General features: G+C 46.2%; 1 protein-coding gene across 2 annotated transcripts in view; it reads right to left on the bottom strand.

The window, feature by feature from the left end:
- Positions 1–21,914, bottom strand: part of kif15 (kinesin family member 15) — a 117,476-nt gene that overhangs the window by 82,624 nt on the left and 12,938 nt on the right. For both annotated transcript variants that reach the window (XM_072510067.1, XM_072510069.1), the window contains exons 6-13: positions 17,278–17,378; positions 16,450–16,629; positions 15,465–15,674; positions 14,336–14,461; positions 13,704–13,826; positions 7,402–7,525; positions 5,765–5,865; positions 2,219–2,428 (exon numbers count right to left, since the gene is read on the bottom strand). In XM_072510067.1, the coding sequence (XP_072366168.1) occupies positions 2,219–2,428; positions 5,765–5,865; positions 7,402–7,525; positions 13,704–13,826; positions 14,336–14,461; positions 15,465–15,674; positions 16,450–16,629; positions 17,278–17,378 (1,175 nt within the window). The remainder of the gene's footprint in view (positions 1–2,218; positions 2,429–5,764; positions 5,866–7,401; positions 7,526–13,703; positions 13,827–14,335; positions 14,462–15,464; positions 15,675–16,449; positions 16,630–17,277; positions 17,379–21,914) is intronic.

The following is a 21,914-nucleotide window of genomic DNA, read 5'->3' as shown; positions in this document are numbered from 1 at the left end:
CCTTCTTTGGTATCAATGTGATCGTCGCTTGCATCATCGTCTTCGGCAGTTCCCTCTTCTCCAGCGCCTCCAATTCCGTCGCAAACTCCTGACAAAATTCCGCAGGGTCCGCCCTATACAGTCCCTAAACGTCTCATTTATCCTCCTGGCTCCATCACCACCTTCCCAATCTCTGTCCGTATCCTCAATATTTCCCTGGACGCGGACTGCCTCCGTAGTTGGTGTGCCAGCATTCGACTTGCCTTCTCCCCATACTCGTACTGCACCTCCCCTTGGCCTACGCAGCTACCCCACCGCCATCCCCTTCGTCAATCTATCAGATTGCCTCTGCAACTTTTTCCTCCTCACCAATCGCTCTGTGGTGGGCGTCCTCGAATAATCCCGGTCTACTTCGACTATCTCATTCATTAAACGCCCATACTCCTCCCTTCTTTTCCTATCTTCATGTGCCTTGAACGAGATAATCACCCCTCGGACCACAGCCTCAATGCCTCCCAAAATGTGGCCACCGACACCGCCCCGTTTTGGTTCAACTCGACATTAATCACCGACTGCACCTCATCACAGAACCCTGTCTGCCAACAATCCCAAATCTAGCCTCCATCCCGGCCTCTGCTCCCGTCCCTATCCAAGCCGAACATCCAGCCAGTGGGGCGCATGATCTGAAACTACTATCCCCGCATACTCTGCCCCCTCCATCCCTACCAACACCTCTCGGCTCACCACGAAAAAGTTGATTCTGGAGAATACCCTGTAAATATGAGAAAAAGGAGTTCTCCCTGGGTTCTCAAGCGCCACGGGTCCACCATACCCATCTTTTCAATAAAGCCTTCCAGCTCCTTTGCTATCCGTATCCTTCCCATTGACCTGGGGCTCAACCTATCCACACCCGGCTCTAGAAAACAATTAAAAGTCTCCTCCCATGATCAACTGGTGCGTGGCCAGCAACCCCCTCATAAACCCTACATTGTCCCAATTCAGTGCGAATACATTCATCTACACCACCGGTGTCCGCGTCCGCTCCAATATCCCGCTCACCTACACCACTGGTGTCCGCGTCCGCTCCAAACACCCCACTCACCATCACATCTCTCTCCCCTCCCCTTTTCCTCCCCACCCCTCCCACCCCGATTTCCATCGCACTTACAAACCCCCGTCTTCTTGCTCATCAAGGACTTTGAGTCAAACACCGAATGACATACCTGACCCAATCATCCCTTTCTCAACCTAGCCTTGTCCTTCACACGGAGGTGCGTCTCTTGCAGAAAGACCACCTCCGCCTTCAAGCTCCTGAGGTGCGTGAAAACACGAGATCTTTTCACCGGTCCACTGAGCCCTCGCAAGTTCCACGTTATAAGCCTTACCGGGGGCTTACTCCTCCATTCCCTTTTACCGTCCATCATACTCTCTTTTCGGCTCTGCCTCTTCTAATTTTGCCCTGTACCGAGTCCATCCAAGATGGCCCCCTTCTCCGTCCCCGACTACCCTTCTTCTCCAACCCTGCCACTTCGCATCGCCCTCCCTCCCTCCCTCACCCCACTTTCGTTTACCACCCGATCGCTGTGGTCCAACATCACCCTCTCCATCTCTCGGATCTGCGACCCCTGTGCCTCCAGTTTTGAACCCTTTAGATCGATCCAGTCAGGGATGCCACAGCCCCTTCGATGGAGTCCGATCGGTGCTCCTGCATCTCTTTCCTTTGTTGATGAAACTCTTCCCTGATGAAAGCCATGAACTGTTCAATCTGGGGTCTTCCAACCTGTACTGACCCTCCCCCTCAGCCATCTTTCCAAGAGCTGCTGCGTCAGAGGTCTCTTCCAACTCCTTGGCCAGGTCTGGTAACCAGCCACACCCAGGGTGGAACGTCACCTCTGACCTTCAGCTACACTTTTCCGTTGAAGTTACTCCTGTTAATGGGTAAAAAGAGCTCTTTTCTATGCCTTCAAGCAGAAGCTGCCCTGTGTGCGACCACTCACACCATGGCCGCCACCAGAAGTCTCCTTGACTGAACTATAACACACCACCACCACTAAATTAATCTTAAACTGTTGGCCAAATACATTGATTCAATCTCTCGTTTCCCTAAACTGGATTGAAAGATAGTGATTTCATAATGTAAGATGTCAGCAATCCAAATTAATTACTCTATTTGAAGATGTTTCAAGATAAATATGAGAGTTAAAATTCTAAGCAGGCTCTTTCTTTCCAGATATCCCACCTGCTTTTTTAAAGTTTGAATTTCCTCCCTCAACTCAACGATCTCTGCATCCTTTTCATCAGGAGGTAGATTTCCTTGGGATTCTTTCAGGTACTTTTCCAGTCGTGCTATGCTTGTCTCCCTGAACTTCACAATCATTTTGTTTGACTGAAGTATCTTTTCCTTTTTAGCGCACACATCTTTAAGTTGGCCAATGTTTTCTTTCAGGTTCTGAAAAATGAAAATGGAATAAAGAAACAAGACACACAAGCTTTTCCAGCAATAGGAAGAATACCTTCTTTTCCATGTCTACTATCTTTCGGTCTTTCCAGTCAAATGCTTTCTGGGACATGGTTAACACAATAGAAATCCCACAACGATTCATCTCAATTCCTACACTATGCAACAGGTCTAGGTCAATATCACTTTCGAGTGCTACTGCAATTCCAACCTGCTGCGGATTAATAGGAATGGGTAGCATGGTGGCATACTGGTTAGCACTGCTGCCTCACAGCGCCAGGGACCTAGGTTCAATTCTAGCCTTGGGTGACTGGCTTTGTAGAGTTTGCACATCATCCCTGTGTTTGTGTGGGTTTCCTTCGGGTGCTCCGCTTTCCTACCACAGTCCAAAGATGCGCCGGTTAAGTGGCCTGGCCATGCTAAATTGCCCCTTAGTGTCCAAAAGATTAGGTGGGGCTCGGTAGGGTGCTCGTTCAGAGGGTTAGTGCAGACCCGATGAGCTGAATGGCTTCCTTCTGCACAATAGTGATTCTAAGTCACATTTATAAAGCCAATATCACTGTTAATCAAATGAATCCAAATTGGCCAAATTAATTAAAATGGCTCAAATCGTCTATTTTTAAAAATATATTCATTCTTGGGATATGAGCATCATTGGCACGGCCAGCATTTATTGCCCATCCCTAACTATTCTTGGCAAGATTATAGCGAACCACCATCTTGGGTGATCAGAATCAAAGTAGGAACAGTGGGGGCTTAAAGGAATGGAGAGATAGAGCGGGAGTCAGCAAGAACAGCAGGGGCTAAAAGCACAGAGAGTGCACGAGCAAGCACTCCGAGAGACAGCGGAAACTGAGGGAAGCTAACCTGCACCTAGCTTCCACAGCACAATAGGAGCCAGGAGTTCAAAATGAGCACAAAAGGAGCCAGAAGTTCAGAAAGAGCTAGTTGGAGAGGAGTCCATGCGATAAACGAATGCTAAAGGGAGAGCAGCGAGATTTCATAAAGAGGCATGAGAGGGAGAGACGACGACGATTGGTGAATGACAGGTGAGTAAACACTTAATATAAAGTTTAAGGCATGCCGGTGCAGCTCGGCCATGTGCTGCTAGATGTGGGAGGTCATGCAGGCACAAAGTGCCCTCATATATATGCAGGAAGTGTCATCAGCTAAAGAAATTTGAGCTCCAGGCCCTGGACAAGGATGGTTTACACCTTGACAGGACTGGGACTAATGCCCTGGCAGGGAGGTTTGCTCCTGCTGTTGGGAAGGGTTTAAATTAGATTGGCGGGGGGTAGGCACAGGTTGTGGCAGCTGGAGTCGCTGTGGTGCATCCGCAAAGCTGAGTGTTACGTGGACACACTGCAGCTAAGTACACAGGCAGACAGAGAATGGGTGACCGCCAGAGCACCCAAGAAAACCAGGCAGGTTGTGTATCCCCCGGAGGCCATCTCACTCTCTAACCACTTAACCATTTTGGAAACTGGTGAATGCAATGGTTCCTCAGAAGATCCATAGAATCCGTACAGTGCAGAAATAAGTCATTCGGCCCATCGAGTCTGCACTGACCCTCGGAAAGAGCAGCCTACCTAGATTAACCCCACGCCCTATCTCCGTAATCACACCTAACATACACATCTTTGGACACCAAGGAGCAATTTAGCATGGCCAATCCACCTAACCTGCACATCTTTGGATGTTCCAAAAGTGTAGTTCCTGGCACCATGGGCTGCTCAGCAGCTTGGAGGAGAGGAGGAAGAGTGAAAGTGCTTTAGTGGTACGAGATTCCATAGTTAGAAGAGTAGAGAGGTGTTTCTGTGGCTGCAGACCTGACTCCAGGATGGTATGTTGCCTCTTTGGTGCCAGAGTCAAGGATGTCACAAAGTAGCTGCAGGACATTGGGGGAGGATGAACAGCCAGAGGTCATGGTCCATATTGGGACCTATAGCATAGGTAGGAAAGGGGCAGATCCTGAAAGCAGATTTTAGGGAGTTAAGGAGGAAATAGAAAAGCAGGATCCCAAGAGCAGTAATCTCAGGATTACTCCCAGTGCCACATGGTAGTGAGCATAATAGGAAGATCTAGCAGTTCAACATGTGGCTGGAGGAATAGGGGGCTTTAGATATCTTTTTTCTTTATAAATTTAGAAGTACCCAATTATTTCTTTCCAATTAAGCTGCAATTTAGCGTGGCCAATCCACCTGCCCTGCACATCTTTGGGTTGTGGGGGTGGGATCCACAGACACGGGGAAAATGTTCAAACTTCACACGGACAGTGACCCAGGGCCTTGATCGAACTCGGGTCCTCAGCGCCATGAGGCAGCAGTGCTAACCACTGCGCCACCATGCCACCCTGAGAGTTTCAGATATCTGAGACACTGGGACCGGATCTGAGGCAGGTGGGACCTTTACAGGATTTGAATCTTAACAGGGCTGAGACTAATGCCCTTGCAGGGACGTTTGCTACTGCTGTTGGGAAGGGTTTAAATTAGATTGGCAGGGGAATGGGAACCCAAGGGGAAAACCAGAGTGGAGGAGTAGGAAAATTGACTGTGGGAAGTAGGGAAGTATTAACTGATAAGGAGGATAGGTCAGCGTAGTATCAAGCAAAATAAAATACTTGGAGTATTTAGTTCTAAGTTAGTAGATGGGGTCAGAGTAAGGGGGTGAGTTATAAAAGATTCATGTGAATGCACAGGATTAATAAGACTGGTGAACCCCTGGCACAAGTTGACAAATGGAACTATGATATTACAGCGAAAGACCTGGATCAAAGAGGGCAAGACTGGATTTTAAATATTCCTAAGTACAAGACGATGGTTCCAAAGAAGCCTTGGCAAGTTGTTGCATTGCATCTTGTAGCTGGTACACACTTTGCGCTGGTTGTGGAAGGAGTGAAAATTTATGGCGGTGGATGGGATGCCAATCAAGCAGGCTGCTTTGTCCTGGGTGTTTCCGAGCTTTGAGTGTTGTTGAACTGCACTCATCCAGGCCAGTTGAGAGCATTTCATCATACTCCTGATTTGTATCTTGTACATGATATCTAGTAGATGGCTTTGGGAAAATCAGGTGAGTTACCCACCACAGAATTCCTAGCCTCTGATGCAACCTTCTTACGCTGGCCCAGTTAAGCTTCTGGCCAATATCCCTGTCTATCAAGGAAAGGTGGTAGATTTTCTCTCATTGGGGATAGTCATTGCCTGGCACTTGTGTGGCACGAATATTACTTGCCACTTATCAGCTTGCTGCAGTGGACTTGGACTGCTTCAGTATCTGAGATTACTTTGCCCTCTCCTCCAAGGGAAAGAAATATAGCTAGAACCCAACCTGGTTTTGGCTTTCACTGTTCTCCCACAGAAGCATGGCTTCCAGAAAACGATTCTTCCATTCATTGCCATCTACTTCATTTCCATCCACAGAAACAGCATCTGATAAATTGAAAGAAAACATTTAAAATTAATTTTGGGGGGATTCTTAAAAGCTGCAAACTTCACATTAGCAGAAAAATGTCTTTGCTTGGACCCAACAAAACTGTTTAAATAAAGCAAGCCAAGTAAACTGCTCAGCAACAATTAACTGATTGATGTTTTATAGACTTGTATGCTTCCTGTGGCTAACTGAAGAGTTCGTTGCAGAGACCAAAGCAAGCCACTTGATTGCAGCAGGCATTAACATAAAAGTTCTTTCATTAAGCTCAGCCGTTTTCTTAATTGACATCAACTCCGAGATCCTCGTATTCTTTTGCTCTTATACAAAATTGAATTAGAAATATATATTTATATAGTGCCTTGCACACCCTCAGGGTGTCTCAAGGTGCTTTTCAGCCATCTACTTTTGAAGCTTAATCAGTTAGGACGCATGATACACAGCAGCCAATTTCCATCCAGAAAACTCCCACAAAGAACAATGCAATAATGAGCAGACTTTTTAAAAAAATGTTTCTGATTGAAGGGTGAATATTAGCTAGAACACACCAGGCAGACAACATATCCTTCCATCCCCTTCTCCCCGATGCACTTATCTTGCTTTCTCTTAAATGCATCTATGCCATTTGTCTTAATTGCACCATGTGGTAGCGAGTTTCATTCTCATTGCTTCAGGTAAATATTCACCCGAATTCCTTGTTGGATTTATATTTCCACCAAATGGAAACAGCTTCTCGACAACCAGCTGATAAAACACTTTCATAGTCCTAAAAGTCCTCTTTGGAGAGAAAGAGCCCCAATATGGTTCAGCTTTTGCAAATTGTTGTACCCTTTCAGTTCCAGGAGTTTTGTAAATCATTTCTGTATTTCTCCAGTAATCTAGACATGTTTTGTAAGAGATCAGAATTGTGCACTGCATTCCAAGTGTTTTCTAACCAAAGTTGTTTTTTAAAAAATAAATTTAGTGTACCCAATTCATTGTTTCCAATTAAGTGGCAATTTAGCGTGGCCAATCCACCTAGCCTGCACATCTTTTGGGTTGTGGGGGCGAAACCCAGGCAAACACGGGGAGAATGGGAATGTGCAAACTCCACACGGACAGTGCCCCAGAGCCGGGATCGAACCTGGGAACCTCAGCGCCGTGAGGCTGCAGGGCTAATCCACTGTTCCACCATGCTGCCCGCTAACCAAAGTTTGAGTATAGCTTCTCTGCTTTTCAATTGTGCTCATCTAGAAATGGACCCCAATTTTTCTGTGTTTTCTACTTACAACGATTTGTGTATCCGCCCCCTTCTATCCCTCTACCCTACTTAAACTCTTATTTTCCAAGGACTAGGTAGCCTCCTTATTCATACCAAAATGGGATCATCTCAAATTATCCGTTCTGAAAACAATTTACAAGCAAATTGTGCATGTTCGATAACACCCATTTATATTTTGTTAGTCCTCATCGATTTGGTGTCAAATTGATATTGTACTTGTTTCCTGAAGACCAATCCTTTATTTCTCAAAGTTCCTGGTCTTAACTGGAATCCTTACCTCGGTTAGCCTCCACCTCCTGTGATATATATCCTTTAGACAGCTCAGAAAGCTGTTCTTTCAGCTTCTTGATTTCTGCCTGCAGCTGGTGGACATTGCCTTGAGTATCTTCATTTACTATGGCCTACAACAAAGAGGGAACAAGTTGGGGCTACACCAATTTAACAGTAACCAAATAATCACACGGTAACAATTTTATAAGGTGTTCTTGAACAGCATTAGCCGACCATAAGGTTTATAAGAATAATGGGAAATCTAATGTTTATACTTACAAGAGAGCATTCACATGGATCATTGCAGTTCAGTTTTAAAAGAATAAACATTTTAAATGAAATGTATAGAGGGATTGTAGATTTTACAGACTGAAACAGTAACAATATACATTAGTGTGCAAATATCAATTACAAAAGCATAGTGCAAATAACAGTTCCTCTCTCGCAAATAGACCCGCCTATTCTTCCCCCCTACTCTACACTATTCTACCACCCCCCGCCTCCCGCCGATGATCAGTTCCCCCCAAAGAAGTCGATGAACGGTTGCCACCTCCGGGCGAACCCCGATAGTGATCCTCGTAAGGCGAACTTGATTTTTTTTCCAAGCCGAGAAAACTTGCCATGTCCGACAGCCATACTTCGGTCTTTGGGGGCTTTGAGTCCCTCCAGGCCAACAGTATTCGTTGCTAGGCTACCAGGAAAGCAAAGGCCACAACGTCAGCCTCTATCCCCTCCTGGACTCCCGGGTCCTCCAACACCCCAAAAATCGCCACCTCTGGACATCACCACCCTTGTTTTCAGTACCCGGGACATGACGTCCGCAAATCCCTGCCAGTACCCAGAGTTTTGGGCACACCCAGAACATGTGGACATGTTTCGCTGGTCCTCCCGCAAATCTAGCACACTTGTCCTCGAGCCCAAAGAATTTACTCATCCGGGCCACCGTCATGTGGGCCCAGTGAACTACCTTGAACTGAGTCAGGCCGAGCCTGGCACATGTTGCGGTTGCATTTACCCTCCTCAGTGCATTTGCCCATACGGCTCCCTCCAACTCCCCACCAAGCTCCTCCTCCCATTTGAGTTTCAGTTCCTCGGTCCCCGTGTCTTCCGCTCCCATAAGCTCCTTATAAATATCCGAGACTCTCCCCTCTCCTCTGGAAACTACCCTGTCCTGGATCCCCCTTGGTGGAAGGCGTGGAAAGGAGGGGACCTGTCTACGTACGAAATCCCGCACCTGCAAGTACCGAAAGAAATTTCCCCTTGCCAGCCCGAACTTCTCCTCCAGCGCCCTCATGCTCGCGAAGCTCCCTCCCAGGAACATGTCGCCCATCCTTCCCACCCCCGCCCTCCGCCACGCTCGAAACCCGCCGTCCATCTTCCCCAGGACAAAATCGGTGGTTGGCGCATATTGGGGACCAGATCAACGCTCCCACTTCCCCCGCATGCTTCCTCCATTAGCCCCAAATCCGCAGAGCCGCCACTACTATCGGGCTGGTGGAGTACCTGGCCGGCAGGAGCGGCAGAGCAGCCGTGACCAGGGCTGCCAAGCTGGTGCCCCTGCACGAAGCAGCCTCCACCTGCTCCCAAACGGACCCCATACACACCATCCATTTCCTTATCATGGCTATGTTAGCCGCCCAGTAGTAGTTGCTGAGGTTCGGCAACGCCAGTCCCCCCTCGCTACGGTTCCGTTCGAGCATCCCCCTCTTTACCCGCGGGGACTTCCCCGCCCAAACAAATCCCAGGATGATTTTATTGATCCTTTTAAAGAAGGACCGCGGAATGAAAATAGGGAGACACTGAAAAATAAACAGGAATCTCGGGTGGATCGTCATCTTCACCGTCTGTACTCTCCCCGCTAGTGACAGCGGGAGCGCATCCCATCTCCGAAACTCGCTCCCCATTTGCTCCACCAGCCTAGACAAGTTCAACTTATGCATCCTGCCCCAGTCCAGCGCCACTTGTATCCCCAAGTACCTAAAACTTTCCCCAACCAGCCTAAACGGTAGCTCCCTCAGCCTATTCTCCTGGCCCCTCGCCTGCACCACAAACATCTCGCTCTTTGCCATGTTCAACTTGTACCCCGAAAACCGGCCAAATTCCCCAAGGATTTCCATAATCCCGTCCATCCCTGCCACTGGATCCGACACGTACAAAAGCAGGTCATCCGCGTAGAGAGAGACCTTGTGTTCTACCCCCCCCCCCCCACCCTCGACCATTCCCTTCCATCCCCTTGCCGCTCTCAGAGCAATTGCCAGCGGTTCTATGGCCAACGCAAACAGCAATGGAGAGAGGGGGCATCCCTGTCTTGTCCCACGGTCTCGTCGAAAATACTCAGATGTCGTCCTGTTTGTCCTTAAACTAGCCTCCGGGGCCAGATATAGCAGTGTAACCCAGTCCACAAAGCCTTCCCCAAACCCAACCGGCCCAGCACCTCCCATAAATAGTCCCACTCCACCCGGTCAAACGCCTTTTCGGCATCCATTGCCACCACTACCTCCACCTCTCTGCCCTCTGGGGGCATCATAATCACATTGAGTAGCCTTCTTAGGTTGGCTACCATCTGCCTGCCCTTTACAAAGCCCATTTGGTCCTCCACAATCACGTCCAGTACACAGTCTTCGATTCTGGACGCCAGGATCTTGGCCAGTAGTTTAGCGTCAACATTAATCAAGGAGAGTGGCCTATAGGACCCACAGGCTTCTGGATCTTTATCCCATTTTAGTATCAGCGAGATGGTGGCTTGCGACATCGTCGGGGGTAACACCCCATTGTCCCTCGCCTCGTTAAACACCCTAACCAGCACCAGGCCCACTATCCCAGAGAACGTTTTGTAGAACTCCACTGGATACCCGTCCGGCCCCGGGGCTTTACCCACCTGCATGGCCTTCAGGCCCCCCATTACTTCTTCAGCCCGAATCGGGGACCCCAGCCCCTATACCGGCCCACCTTTGGGAAGGTCAGCCTATCAAGAAGCGCCTCATCCCCTCCGGCCTCGTGGGGGGTTCCGAGGTATACAGCTTGCTGCAAAAGTCCCTGAATACCCTGTTCAATCCTGCCGGGTCCCCAACCCCGTCCACTACCGTCCCTATTTCCCTGGCCGCCTCCCTCTTCGTAACTTGCTGTGCAAGCATTCTGCTGGCTTTCTCCCCATACTCATACACCGCTCCCCATGCCTTTCTGACCTGCTCTACAGACTTTCCAGTGGATAGCGGCCCCAGCTCCGCCTGCAGTCTCCGTCATTCCCTAAGTAGCTCTGCCCTCGGGGACACCGCATATTTCTTGTCCGTCCGTACCATCTCCTGAACCAGTCTGCCCATCTCCGCCCTGTCCGTTCTGTCCCTATGGGCTCGGATTGAGATCAGTTCCCCTCTCACCACCGCTTTCAGCGCCTCCCAAAGCACCGCTGCTGAGACTTCCCCTGTATCGGTGACCTGCAGGTAGTTCTGCATGCATTTCCACTCTCTCACACACACCCTCATCGACCAACAATTCCACCTCCAATCTCCATTGTGGGCGCTGGTAACATTCTTTCCAGACCTGCAGGTCGACCCAATGTGGAGCATGGTCCAAAATAGTGATCGCCGAGTATTCTGTATCTCTCACCCACTCCAAAAAGTCCCTACTCATCATAAAGAAGTCAATACGAGAATAAACCTTGTGAACATGTGAATAGAACGAGAACTCCTTCCCCGTCGGCCGACAGATTCTCCAGGGGTCTACCCCCCCCCCATTTGTTCCATGAACCCCCTCAGTTCCCTTGCCATTGCCGAGATCCTGCCCGTTCTGGAGCACGACCGATCCAGGTCGGGATCAAGGACTGTATTAAAGTCCCCACCCATAATCAACTTGTGCAAATCCAAGTCGGGGATTTTCCCTAGCAGCCTTTTGATGAACTCTACATCATCCCAGTTTGGAGCGTAAACATTCACTAGGACCACCCTCACCCCCTCAAGCTTACCCCGGACCATGAGAAATCTACCACCCCCATCTGCAACTGTGCTGTCAAATTGAACTTGTTTGTTAATCATGATCACGTCCCCTCTGGTCTTAGCGTCAAGCCCTGGATGGAAGGCCTGGCTAACCCAGTCCATCCGTAATCTAATCTGGTCCGCCACTTTCAAATGTGTCTCCTGCAGCAACATTACATCCGCCTTCAGAGCACGCAAGTGCGCGAACACACGTGCCCTCTTGACCGGCCCGTTTAACCCTCGAACATTCCAGGTGATCAGCCTGGTTGAAGGGCACCCTGCTGCCCCCCACCCCCCACCCCCACCCACCCAATGCTGATCAGCCATCCCCCTTCTTGGGCCCACCCCTTGCCCATGTGCCCCCTCCCCAGGTCCGCCTCTTGGCAGCTCCCACCCCGGACCTCTTCCCGGTTACCTGGCTCAGTTCCCTCCCTCGTCAGCAGATCATCTTCCCCCCCACCCCCCAGCAACAACCCCCTGTAACCTAACCCCTGCCATATACTGGCTGTATACCCCCCCCCCCCCACCTCGCTCCCGTTGACAAGCTCAAAGCAGCTAGCCTGGTGACTCTCAACTCCGGCGCCACCATGCCTCCCACTTATTGTCGTCCCCCCGCTCCCCTACACCCCCCATTCCCCTCCCCCCCCGCCCATCAACACTACTTCCCCAGAACAGCCCTATTCAAGCAATGGCTCTGGGACTGAAACAGAGAGAAAAACAAACAAAGAACAAAGCTCTCCCCCACAATAGTGCAATTCAAACTGTGTAATGAGGTGGGCGTTACCACCCACCCCAATCCCCACATTATCAGAAAAATAGCAAAAAGAACCCGTACAGCCCCCCAGCACCCAATACCTTAACCTTTTACTATGACATTGGCTTTAACTTTAAAACTTTCAAAGAGGCAAAAACAAACACAAGAACACCCCAAATCTTAAGTAAAAGAACATGCCGAACGACATCGCTAACACGAAGGGCAATCCACAAACAAATGCAAACATCCCTTGAAACACTAACTTGAGCCCATGGGTCCTCAGTTCGGCACCAGTCCATGCCCCTTAGCGAAGTCCATCGCTTCCTCCGGGTCGTCAAAATAATGTTGCTGTTCCCGGTATGTGACCCAAAGCCACGCTGGAAAAAGTAGCCCGAACTTGACCTTTTTAAACAGGATCTCTTTAATTTGTCTGTAGGCTGCCCTCCTTCTGGCCACCTCCTGATAGATGCGCAGGATACTGTTGTTCCATAAGCAGCTCTTCGTGTTCTTGGCCCACTGAAGGACCCGCTCCTTATCCACAAACCTATGGAACCTGCCCCCCCCCCCCCCAAGGCGTGGCTGCCTCGTCTGCACTCTGTGTGCCCTGTCCAGCTCCAACGGACGCGGGAAGAAATCATCCCCCACCAGCTTCTGCAGCATGTCTGCCACATACGCCGTGGCATCCACTCCCTCGGCCCCCTCCGGGAGTCCAATGATTCACAGATTCTGCCGGCGAGTCCTATTTTCCAGGTCCTCCAGCCTGTCCATCAGTCTTGATTGTTGCTCCTTCAACTTTCTAATTTCCACGTCCGTTTGGAAATCCGCCTGCTCCTCCACGGTCTTCTCAAATGCCTAGACCTTCTTATCCTGAGCATCCAGCCTTTGGTCCAGTCGCTCCACCACTTTCTGAAGCGGTTCCAAATTATCCGCTTCAGTGCTGCAAAGCTCTCCTTCATGACCTTCAGCATGTTGTCCAGTGCTGTCTGGACCGTCCGTTCCGTGGTCCGTTCGTCGGCCATCTTTCCTCCCACTTGAACTTCCACACCACCTTTGGTCAGCCCTTTCTTTGCCTGTTTTCGCTCCCTTCTACTCCTTAAGTCCATACAACTATGTATGGATCCAGATCTACAGTGCTGTTGTTTTCCCGTCCACGCTCAAAAGTTCGAAAAAGTCATGGGAAAAGGTCTAAAAGTCTGACCAGAGCAAGAGCCACCAAATGTGCAACTTACTCCCTCATAGCCGCCACCAGAAGTCTCTTCTTGCACAATATTAATACACAAACACTTTCTATCAATGGTCACTGGAGAATAATCAAGAACTCAAATTCCCACTTCCCTCACCCTTTAATTGAATATTGAAGCCAACTGTAATATTTCTACTGCCACCCCAGCTGATTCAACCTATACTGAAGATTGAACCTTCCTGGTTTGTATGGCTCAACTGCTCCATAACCAGCTGAATGATTAGATAGCCTGTTACATATTCTCAATTACATTACAAAAATGCATTACAAAAATGCATTACCATAACATGATTAATCAATATTAGAGATACACAGTGAACAAGTCAAGAACTTTAACTCACTTTATTTTTGATTAGCTTAGCTCTACGGGCAAACTGAAGTGTGGACAGCGTTTCACCAAAACACCGTGACCCAGGGTGAACATTTGCAATAATGTAAGTCTTTGCATTTCCTCCAAGAGAGTCCTGCAACAAAATTATTAATTAACCTGTTGATAACCATTCTGATATTAGAAAACAGGTAACCAACTTCCCAAGATATGCTATCCATTGATTCTTATCTTGTTAAACAGTATGGATTATTAAAATTTTAATCAGAGATACACTTATGCAAAGGCATGGTTGCAAATTTGCAGCTGCTGCACAACTAAGATGAGGTCAGGTGTAATGCCTGAATCTGGTATGTCTCTCTTGTGGGGACCATGAATTGGATTCCATTTGAATTGTTTTTTGGAGCAGGCAAGGAGCTGGATTAGGGGTTTGCCCCTGTCCACACTCTTGAACTCTGGCATTGTAACTCTGATAAAGTAATTTTTTTTTTTATATAAAAAAGGTACCCGCTTCCAAAATTAAGTTTTTGTTGTAAATAATTTTTAATGTTATAAAATTGTAATAACTAACCAATTAGCATTAAAAAATCTTTTAATTGTTTAAAATCTCCCAAGAAGTGTTCAACAATCTAGTAGTTACATTACCCTCAACAAGAATGTCAGTTTAGAATCTCGGTAACAGATGTGCCTGTTTTTTCCATTAGCCAAGTCAACAAGGCCCATAATGACATGTCCCAGACAACTCAGTGATCGGTTTATACTGCTCGCCTCCTAGAACATGCAGAAAAGGAAAAGTGATAACAAAAAACATTAAAATTTCCTAGTTTAATTTTCAGAATTTTTAAAATAACGGTGCTTGATGAAAGTAAAATAATCATAAAGGTGCTCAATCAGCCATAAGAATTCAGTGAGAAAGGGCAGCACAGTGGTGCAGTGGTTAGCCCTGCTGCCTCACAGCGCCGAGGGCCCGGGTTCAGTCACTGTTCGTGTGGAGTTTGCACATTCTCCCGATGTCTGCGTGGGTCTCACACCCACAACCCAAAGATGTGCAGGTAGGTGGATTGGCCATGCTAAATTGCCCATTAATTGGAAAAAGAATTGGATACTCTACATTTATGACAAAAAGAAATTCAGTGAGAAAAATTAAGAATTTTAAAATTTAGAATCAAGATTTGCCGAAATGCCATGTGAACTCAAACTATACGGAAATATTTCTCTCCTTGGTAAAAATCTATTCACATGGACAAAACAGTTATAATACTGCCCTCCAGCAATGCAGCGCTGGGATCGGCATTAATTGGACTAAGGTGAGGTTTCTGCCCCTATCTCAGTGGTAGGGGAAATCACACTTTTAGAGAACAGCTAGCCAACTGGATAGCCAGGTAGTCCCAAGACAAAGAATCTAGGCAATCGGGGTTGTGGTATCAGTTCAGGAGGCCAGTGATGGGGGGGCTATGGGTGTGAGGATGACCTCGAGGCGGGAGTGCTTCAAACGGCCAAAGCGACCCACAAAGGAGGCACCTCCTTATCGGACATCAGCCTGTGCAGCTAAAGCTGCTGCATTGTCCGTTTGGTGTGTACCTCCCACCACAGTGGATAAAATGCTGGTGTAGTCGAGTGGGACCCTTAAGAAAAGAACTTCAATAAGCCCAAAGACAGATGTGCCACTCCCATAGAATATTCAGCACTGAGTTATTGTAACTGCAGCACCTGTGGGATGCAGTAAATGGTCTCTGTAATTTGCAATTGTAAACAGAAGGACAACTGTCCGTGCCTTTAACCGAAGCCCTTCAGCATGCGTATCCTTCTGTCGTTCTGACCCTGCCAAGTCAACCAGGTTCAGCTGCGATGTTCGAATGTTAACTAGGTTGTTGATGTTTTCCTTTGATTGTATAGTAACTGTGAAGACAGCATGAGACCGCGATGACTCTCGATTCATTGAGGTGGATGCTACACTTCGATTCCGCCATCCCATGGATAACACCTACCAAAAATTAGGAAATGTTTCATTCATTTCTGCACCTTCCAACAGTTCCTATACATTAACAGATTGCATTTGTAATTTTAAATACACTCATTACAAAGGGACACAAGTAGGAAAAGAAATAGAGTCATCAAATTACTCAATTAAATCATATGTTTTCTTGACAAGCAGAATAATTGAGTTAATGGCCAATTATAGTTGAATTCATAAACTAAAAAGAGAATTAGTTATCTTGCAAATTTTAACAGTTTTGAAAGTTTGTAATGGTCTTGCTTAACACAATCAATATGATGCCATTACTTCATTTGCCATGAAAATTTTATGTAGTTTTAAACAAGCACAATAACTTAAACATCAACAAATAATCTATTGCAGCATTATGAAATGAATGAAATGAAAATCGCTTATTGTCACAAGTAGGCTTCAATGAAGTTACTGTCAAAATCCCCTAGTCGCCATTCCGGCGCCTGTTCGGGGAGGCTGGTACGGGAATTGAACCGTGCTGCTGGCCTGCTTTAACAGCCAGCGATTTAGCCCAGTGTGCTAAACCAGCCCCATTACCCACTGCAGTTAACAGTATGATTAAATTTAGTGGATTTAATAGACCACACGTGATTGTTTAATGAACCACTGGAAAAACACCTGAATATAAAACATCTGCAGCACGGCAAGTGACCTGACCAACTATAATTCTGGTAAGATAAAACAGTGGAACCTGGGGTGATCGTTATTAAATAAAGTGTCTTACATTGTAAGTGAAGCGGTACTAAATTACCTGATAGGCCTCAGCTGCTGAAGTTACAACTTGTTCGACCACCCCTTCTACAAAGACCCCTGTTTTGATGTTTTCTCGAAGAAATAGCCCGGTTGAAGCGGCGTCTAATAGGTCAAATATTTGTTCGTTGTAAATCTCAATGAAGGAGCATTTGCACAGAAAGTTCTTGCCTTCACCGGCCTATTAAGGAAGACAGAAGTATATTATTCAAGAAAATTTAATTTGACAATTTGGCACAGTTACTAGTTCTCCCTCACCTATGGCTGGAGTCTTGTGGTTCAGTAAGTAGCATCTCTACATTTGAGCCAGAAGATTAGGGTTCAAGTCCCACTCCCAGGCTTGTTGGCCACGGAAGGAGCATTCATGGTGTGGCTCGACTGGTTAATAAACAGCCAGTTAGCTGATCTTTTCAACACTTCTCCGTTATTCTCCAAAGGGAAAAATGTATCCATGAAGATTTAAACAAACAGAAAACTGCGTTCAGACACAATACAGGGCTTGGGCTCACTCTAGATTTGCAGATCACTGCAGTATTGAAAGAAAGGTACACTCAGAGTTGTCATCCTTTAAATGAGATGTTATATTGAAATATTGTCCACCATAGGAATTGCCATCAAAGAACTGTGGGTTCTTGGTGTCTTGGCCAACGTTTTCCCTCAATTAATAACACTAAAACGTTATGGTCATTCATGGTACTGCATTTGCCTATGCAAGCCATGGTAATTCACTGAGGTGCTTTTGTGATATTTTAAGTGAAACACTTTATACAATTGCAAATGTTACATTACTTATTCTAAAACTGGAAATGCATAAAAATCTAAAAGATACCTTTTCTTTTTCTCCATTGATCAAGTAAAAGAGATATTCAAAGCTTCGCGGGATTACACCCCTTAAATTGTGCGTGAAGTTGTCAGAATCATCAGAGGGACCTGAAAACATAAACACACAATATTTATTACCAGTTATAAAAATATTTGAGCAATGTACTTTTGTAAACATGAGTGAAAACAAATGAGTAAATTATATGAGGGACTTTTAAAAAGTATATTTATTAGAATTTTACATTTTTGCTAACAATGCAACAAAATTGTTAAATAAATACATCACAATATAAGGAGAAAAACCAGCTCAACATACATGAATACAGAGGGGAACAGGAGAACAAAATTATAACTGGCTTGATACAATCATTAGACATAGCAAGATATGGGCGGCATGTGGCGCAGTGGATAGCACTGGAACTGCGGCGCTGAGGACCCGGGTTTGAATCTCGGCCCTGGGTCACTGACAGTGTGGAGTTTGCACAGTCTCCCGATGTCTGTGTGGGTTTCAGCCCCACAACCCAAAAGATGTGCAGTTAGGTGGATTGGCCACGCTAAATTGCCCTTACTTGGGAAAAAAAATTGGGTACTCTAAATTTATAATTTTTTTAAAAAGACATGGCAAGATGCCTCTATAAGGCCCACAAGCAACCAAGGGAGAAAAAGGATGAAGCCATGAAAACATGGCAAAATGGTGCACACCTTCTCATGCTGCGCCTGCTCACAGGCCCGGTACAGAACCAACATCATTCCGTACATTTCTACAGAGGACCGGCAACATGCTCGGATTATGATCATGCCTTCAGGGCCTCCCAAGAAAAAGAACCGGAGCTACAAGTAAACTACAGGATAACAAAGGATTAGGAACAAACCCAGGTTCCACATTTCCCTGGAGCACACCGACCACCCATCAATGAGGAAGAGATCATAGGAATTGGGGGCAGAAGTAGGCAATTCAGCTCTTTGAGCCTGCTCCACCATTCAATCAAATCATGGCTGATCTTTTCCTCATCTCCCATCTGTTGCCCATACCCTTCAACCGATTTTTAAAATCAGAAATATATCTATCTCCTTCTTAAAACCATTTAATGACTCAGATTCCACCGCACTATGGGGCAGCGAGTTCCACAAATTCACCACCCTCTGCGAGTAGTTCCTCCTCATCTCAGTTCTAAATGTACCGCCTCTCAATTTGTATTAGTGACCTCTCTTCTAGATTGCCCCACAAGGGGGAACATTTGGTCTATGTTTACTTTATCAATCCCATTTAGTATTTTGCACACCTCGATTAGATCCCCTCTCATCCTTCTAAACTCCAGCAAGTACAAGCCCAAACGGTTTAATCTCTCCTCACACATCAACCATTGCATCCCCGGAATCAATCTGGTGAACTTCCTCTGGACTGCCTCCAATGCCAGGGGCGGCACAGTGGTTAGCACTGCTGCCTCACAACGCCGAGGGCCCCGAGTTCGATCCCGGACCAGGACACTTATCATGTGGAGTTTGCACATTCTTCCCATGTCTGGGTGGGTCTCACACCCACAACCCAAAGATGTGCCTGATAGGTGAATTGGCTACGCTAAATTGCCCCTTAATTGGAAAAAAAATTGGGTACTCTAAATTTATATAAATACAGAAACACAGACAGACAAGGAAAAAAAAAAAAAAACTGCCTCCAATGCCACCACATCCTTCCTCAATAAGGAGACCAAAACTGGACACAATACTCCAGATGTGGTCTCACCAATACCCTAAACAATTGCAACACTGCTCTACTATTGATACTCCATTCCTTTTGAAATAAACGCTAACATTCCATTTGCCTTTTTAATTACATGCTGTACCTGCATACAGGCACCCAGATACCTCTGCCCAGTCACATTTGGAATGTGCTCGCCATTTAGATAAGAATTTGCCTTTCTATTTTTTCAGCCAAAATGGATAACCCCACACTTATCTGTATTAAACTCAATCTGCCAAATTGTGGCCCAACCTCCTAGCGTATCTACATCTGTCTGTAAAATATTATCTCCTCTTCACTGCTTGCTTTCCAACCTATTTTAGTATCATCCGCAAATTTTGCTATGTTACACTCTGTTCTTGCTTGCAGATCATTTATATAAATTGTAAACAGTTGAGGTCCAAGGACTGAACCCTGCAGCACCCACCAGTAACAGTTCGCCAGCCAGAGAAGGACCCATTTATCTCAACCCTATGCTTTCGATCAGTCAGCCAATCCTCAATCCAGTCTAGTACTCTACCCCCAATCTGCTGAGATCTCACCTTCTGGATCAATTATTTATGCAACACTTTGTGAAACACCTTCTGGAAGTCTAGATATACCACATCCACAGGTTCTGCATTATCCACCTTGCTGGTTACGTCCTCAAAGAACTCAAGCAGGACTTACTTACTTTGCATAAAACCACACTGACAATGGTGGATTGAGCTTAGTCTTTCCAAATGTTCATACATCTCCTTCTTAACGATTGATTCCAGCAACGTCTCCACCACAGCGGTCAAGCTAACCATTCTATAGTTTCCTATTTTTTGCCTCTCTCCCTTTTTGAATAGAGGCATCACATTAGCATGTTTCCAATCCACCAGGATCCTTCCAAAATCCAGGGAATTCTGAAATATCATAACGAATGCATCCTCTGCCACCTCCCTCAATACTCAATACAGGAGACCTGTCTTCCCTTAATCCCATCAGTTTATTCAATACCGTAATCTTAGTGATGGTTATTGCACCAAGGTCCCAACTGATGTTTTTGGAAATGTTTTATTATCTTCTACCGTGAAGACAGAGGCAGAATCATAGTTCAATGCCTCTGCCATCTCTGTTCCCCATTATTACCTCACCAGTATCGTCCTCTAAAGGGCCAACATTTACTTTAGCTGTTCTCTTTCTCTTTATATACTTATAGAAGCTTTTAGTATCAGTATTTGTGTTCTGCTAGTTTCCTTTCATAGTTCATCTTGGCTCTTTTGACTTTATTTTTAGTATCCTTTTGCTGAACCTTAAAGTCCCAATCTTCCATCTTACCACTAGCAGTATGGTATGCCCTAATTTTTGCCTTTATGCCTTTGTGTAGCCATGGAACATTTTTCTCCCTTTTACAATTCCTCTTCCACTCAGAAATGTACTTTAATGGAGTGGTATTTAATATCTCTTTGAATATCCACCATTGCTCCTCAACTGTCCTACCTTCAATTATCTGTGCCCAGTCTACTTGGGCCAACTCTTTCCTCAGGCCTGTATAATTACCCCTGCCCAACATTAAAACTCTAGTATGGCACTGTGTCTTCTCTCGCTCAATCTGAATTTGAAATTCTAGCACGCTGTGACCACTCCTTTGAAGAGGATCCTTAATGTCAAGACTATTTATCAAATCTTCTTGGTTACAAAATATTAAATCTAAAATAGCTCCCTGGTTGGCTCCATAACATATTGCTCCAAGACATAATCCCTCATACACGCATGAAATTTCCCTCTGGGTTACCCTTGCCAACTTGATTTATGCAGTCAATACGCATATTAAAATCACCCATGATTGCCGTTGTGCCCTCACTATTTCTTGGTTTATACTATGCCCCACTTTGGAAGTATTGCTCGAGGCCTGTAAAAAAAACTCCTTCCAAGGAGCTTTTTTCCTTGTTTTTTTTATTTCCACCCAGATCGACATTTTGGTTCTTAGTGCCAATATCATTTCTTAATAAAGCCTTGATGCCATCTTTAACCAATAAAGCAACTCCATCTCCTGTTCCATCCTGTCTATCCTTTTAGAACAGTGTTTTTCGAACTTTCTTTCCTGCGACCCATTTTTACCAACCGGCCAACCTTCGCGACCCACGCCAGCCGACCTGCGCGACCCACGTCAGCCGACCTTCGCGACCCACCACTTTCTCTTACCTTGTTTGTTGCTGGCAAAAATGGAGGAAATGGTTTTGGGTCCCTTTGGTCCCCCGAACTTGAACAAAAAAAAGGCTGCGACCATATTTTTAAAATGCGGCCGCTGTGACGGACGGCTCCGTGACCCAGCCACGGGTCGCGCCCCTGAGTTTGACAATGCCTGTTTTAGACTACAGAGTAGCCTTGGACATTTAACTCCCAGTCCCAGTCCTCCTGCAACCATGTTTCAGTAATCCCTACCAAATCATACCCATTGGTCTCTTATTTGCACTGTCAGCTCATTGACCTTATTCCGAATACTGCGTGCATTTAGGTACAAAGTTAAATATGTCCTACTGATTTGTCTTTCCCATGCAGGATTTTCTTGTGCACTATGCTTTTCACACATTCTGACCTCCTTTATTAATCTCTGATAACATTGAGCCTTGTCCCCAACTTTCACTTCCAGTTACCTTACACTTTTTGATTTTTTACGTTTCCTTTCCCCCTCCATATTCGTTAAGACTAGCTCTGCCTATTCATCCTAATAACCTCCACCTTTTGGCCTGTTGCTTTGATTCCTATTAATCATTATACCTTTCTCTTCCCTTTCCCCCCCCCCCCCCCCACCCCCTATTTCCTAGTTTAAAGACCTTGTGACCACCCTATTTATTCTTTCCATTAGAAAACTGGTCCTGGATCGGTTCAGATGGAGACCATCCCAACCGTAAAGATCCCGCCTGTCCCAATAC

This window comes from Scyliorhinus torazame, chromosome 6, assembly GCF_047496885.1.
Source record: "Scyliorhinus torazame isolate Kashiwa2021f chromosome 6, sScyTor2.1, whole genome shotgun sequence".
In the NCBI taxonomy this organism is placed as follows: Eukaryota; Metazoa; Chordata; class Chondrichthyes; order Carcharhiniformes; family Scyliorhinidae; genus Scyliorhinus; species Scyliorhinus torazame.
The sequence above is the reverse complement of the archived record's forward strand: the minus strand, read 5'-3'. Positions and strand labels throughout refer to the sequence as shown.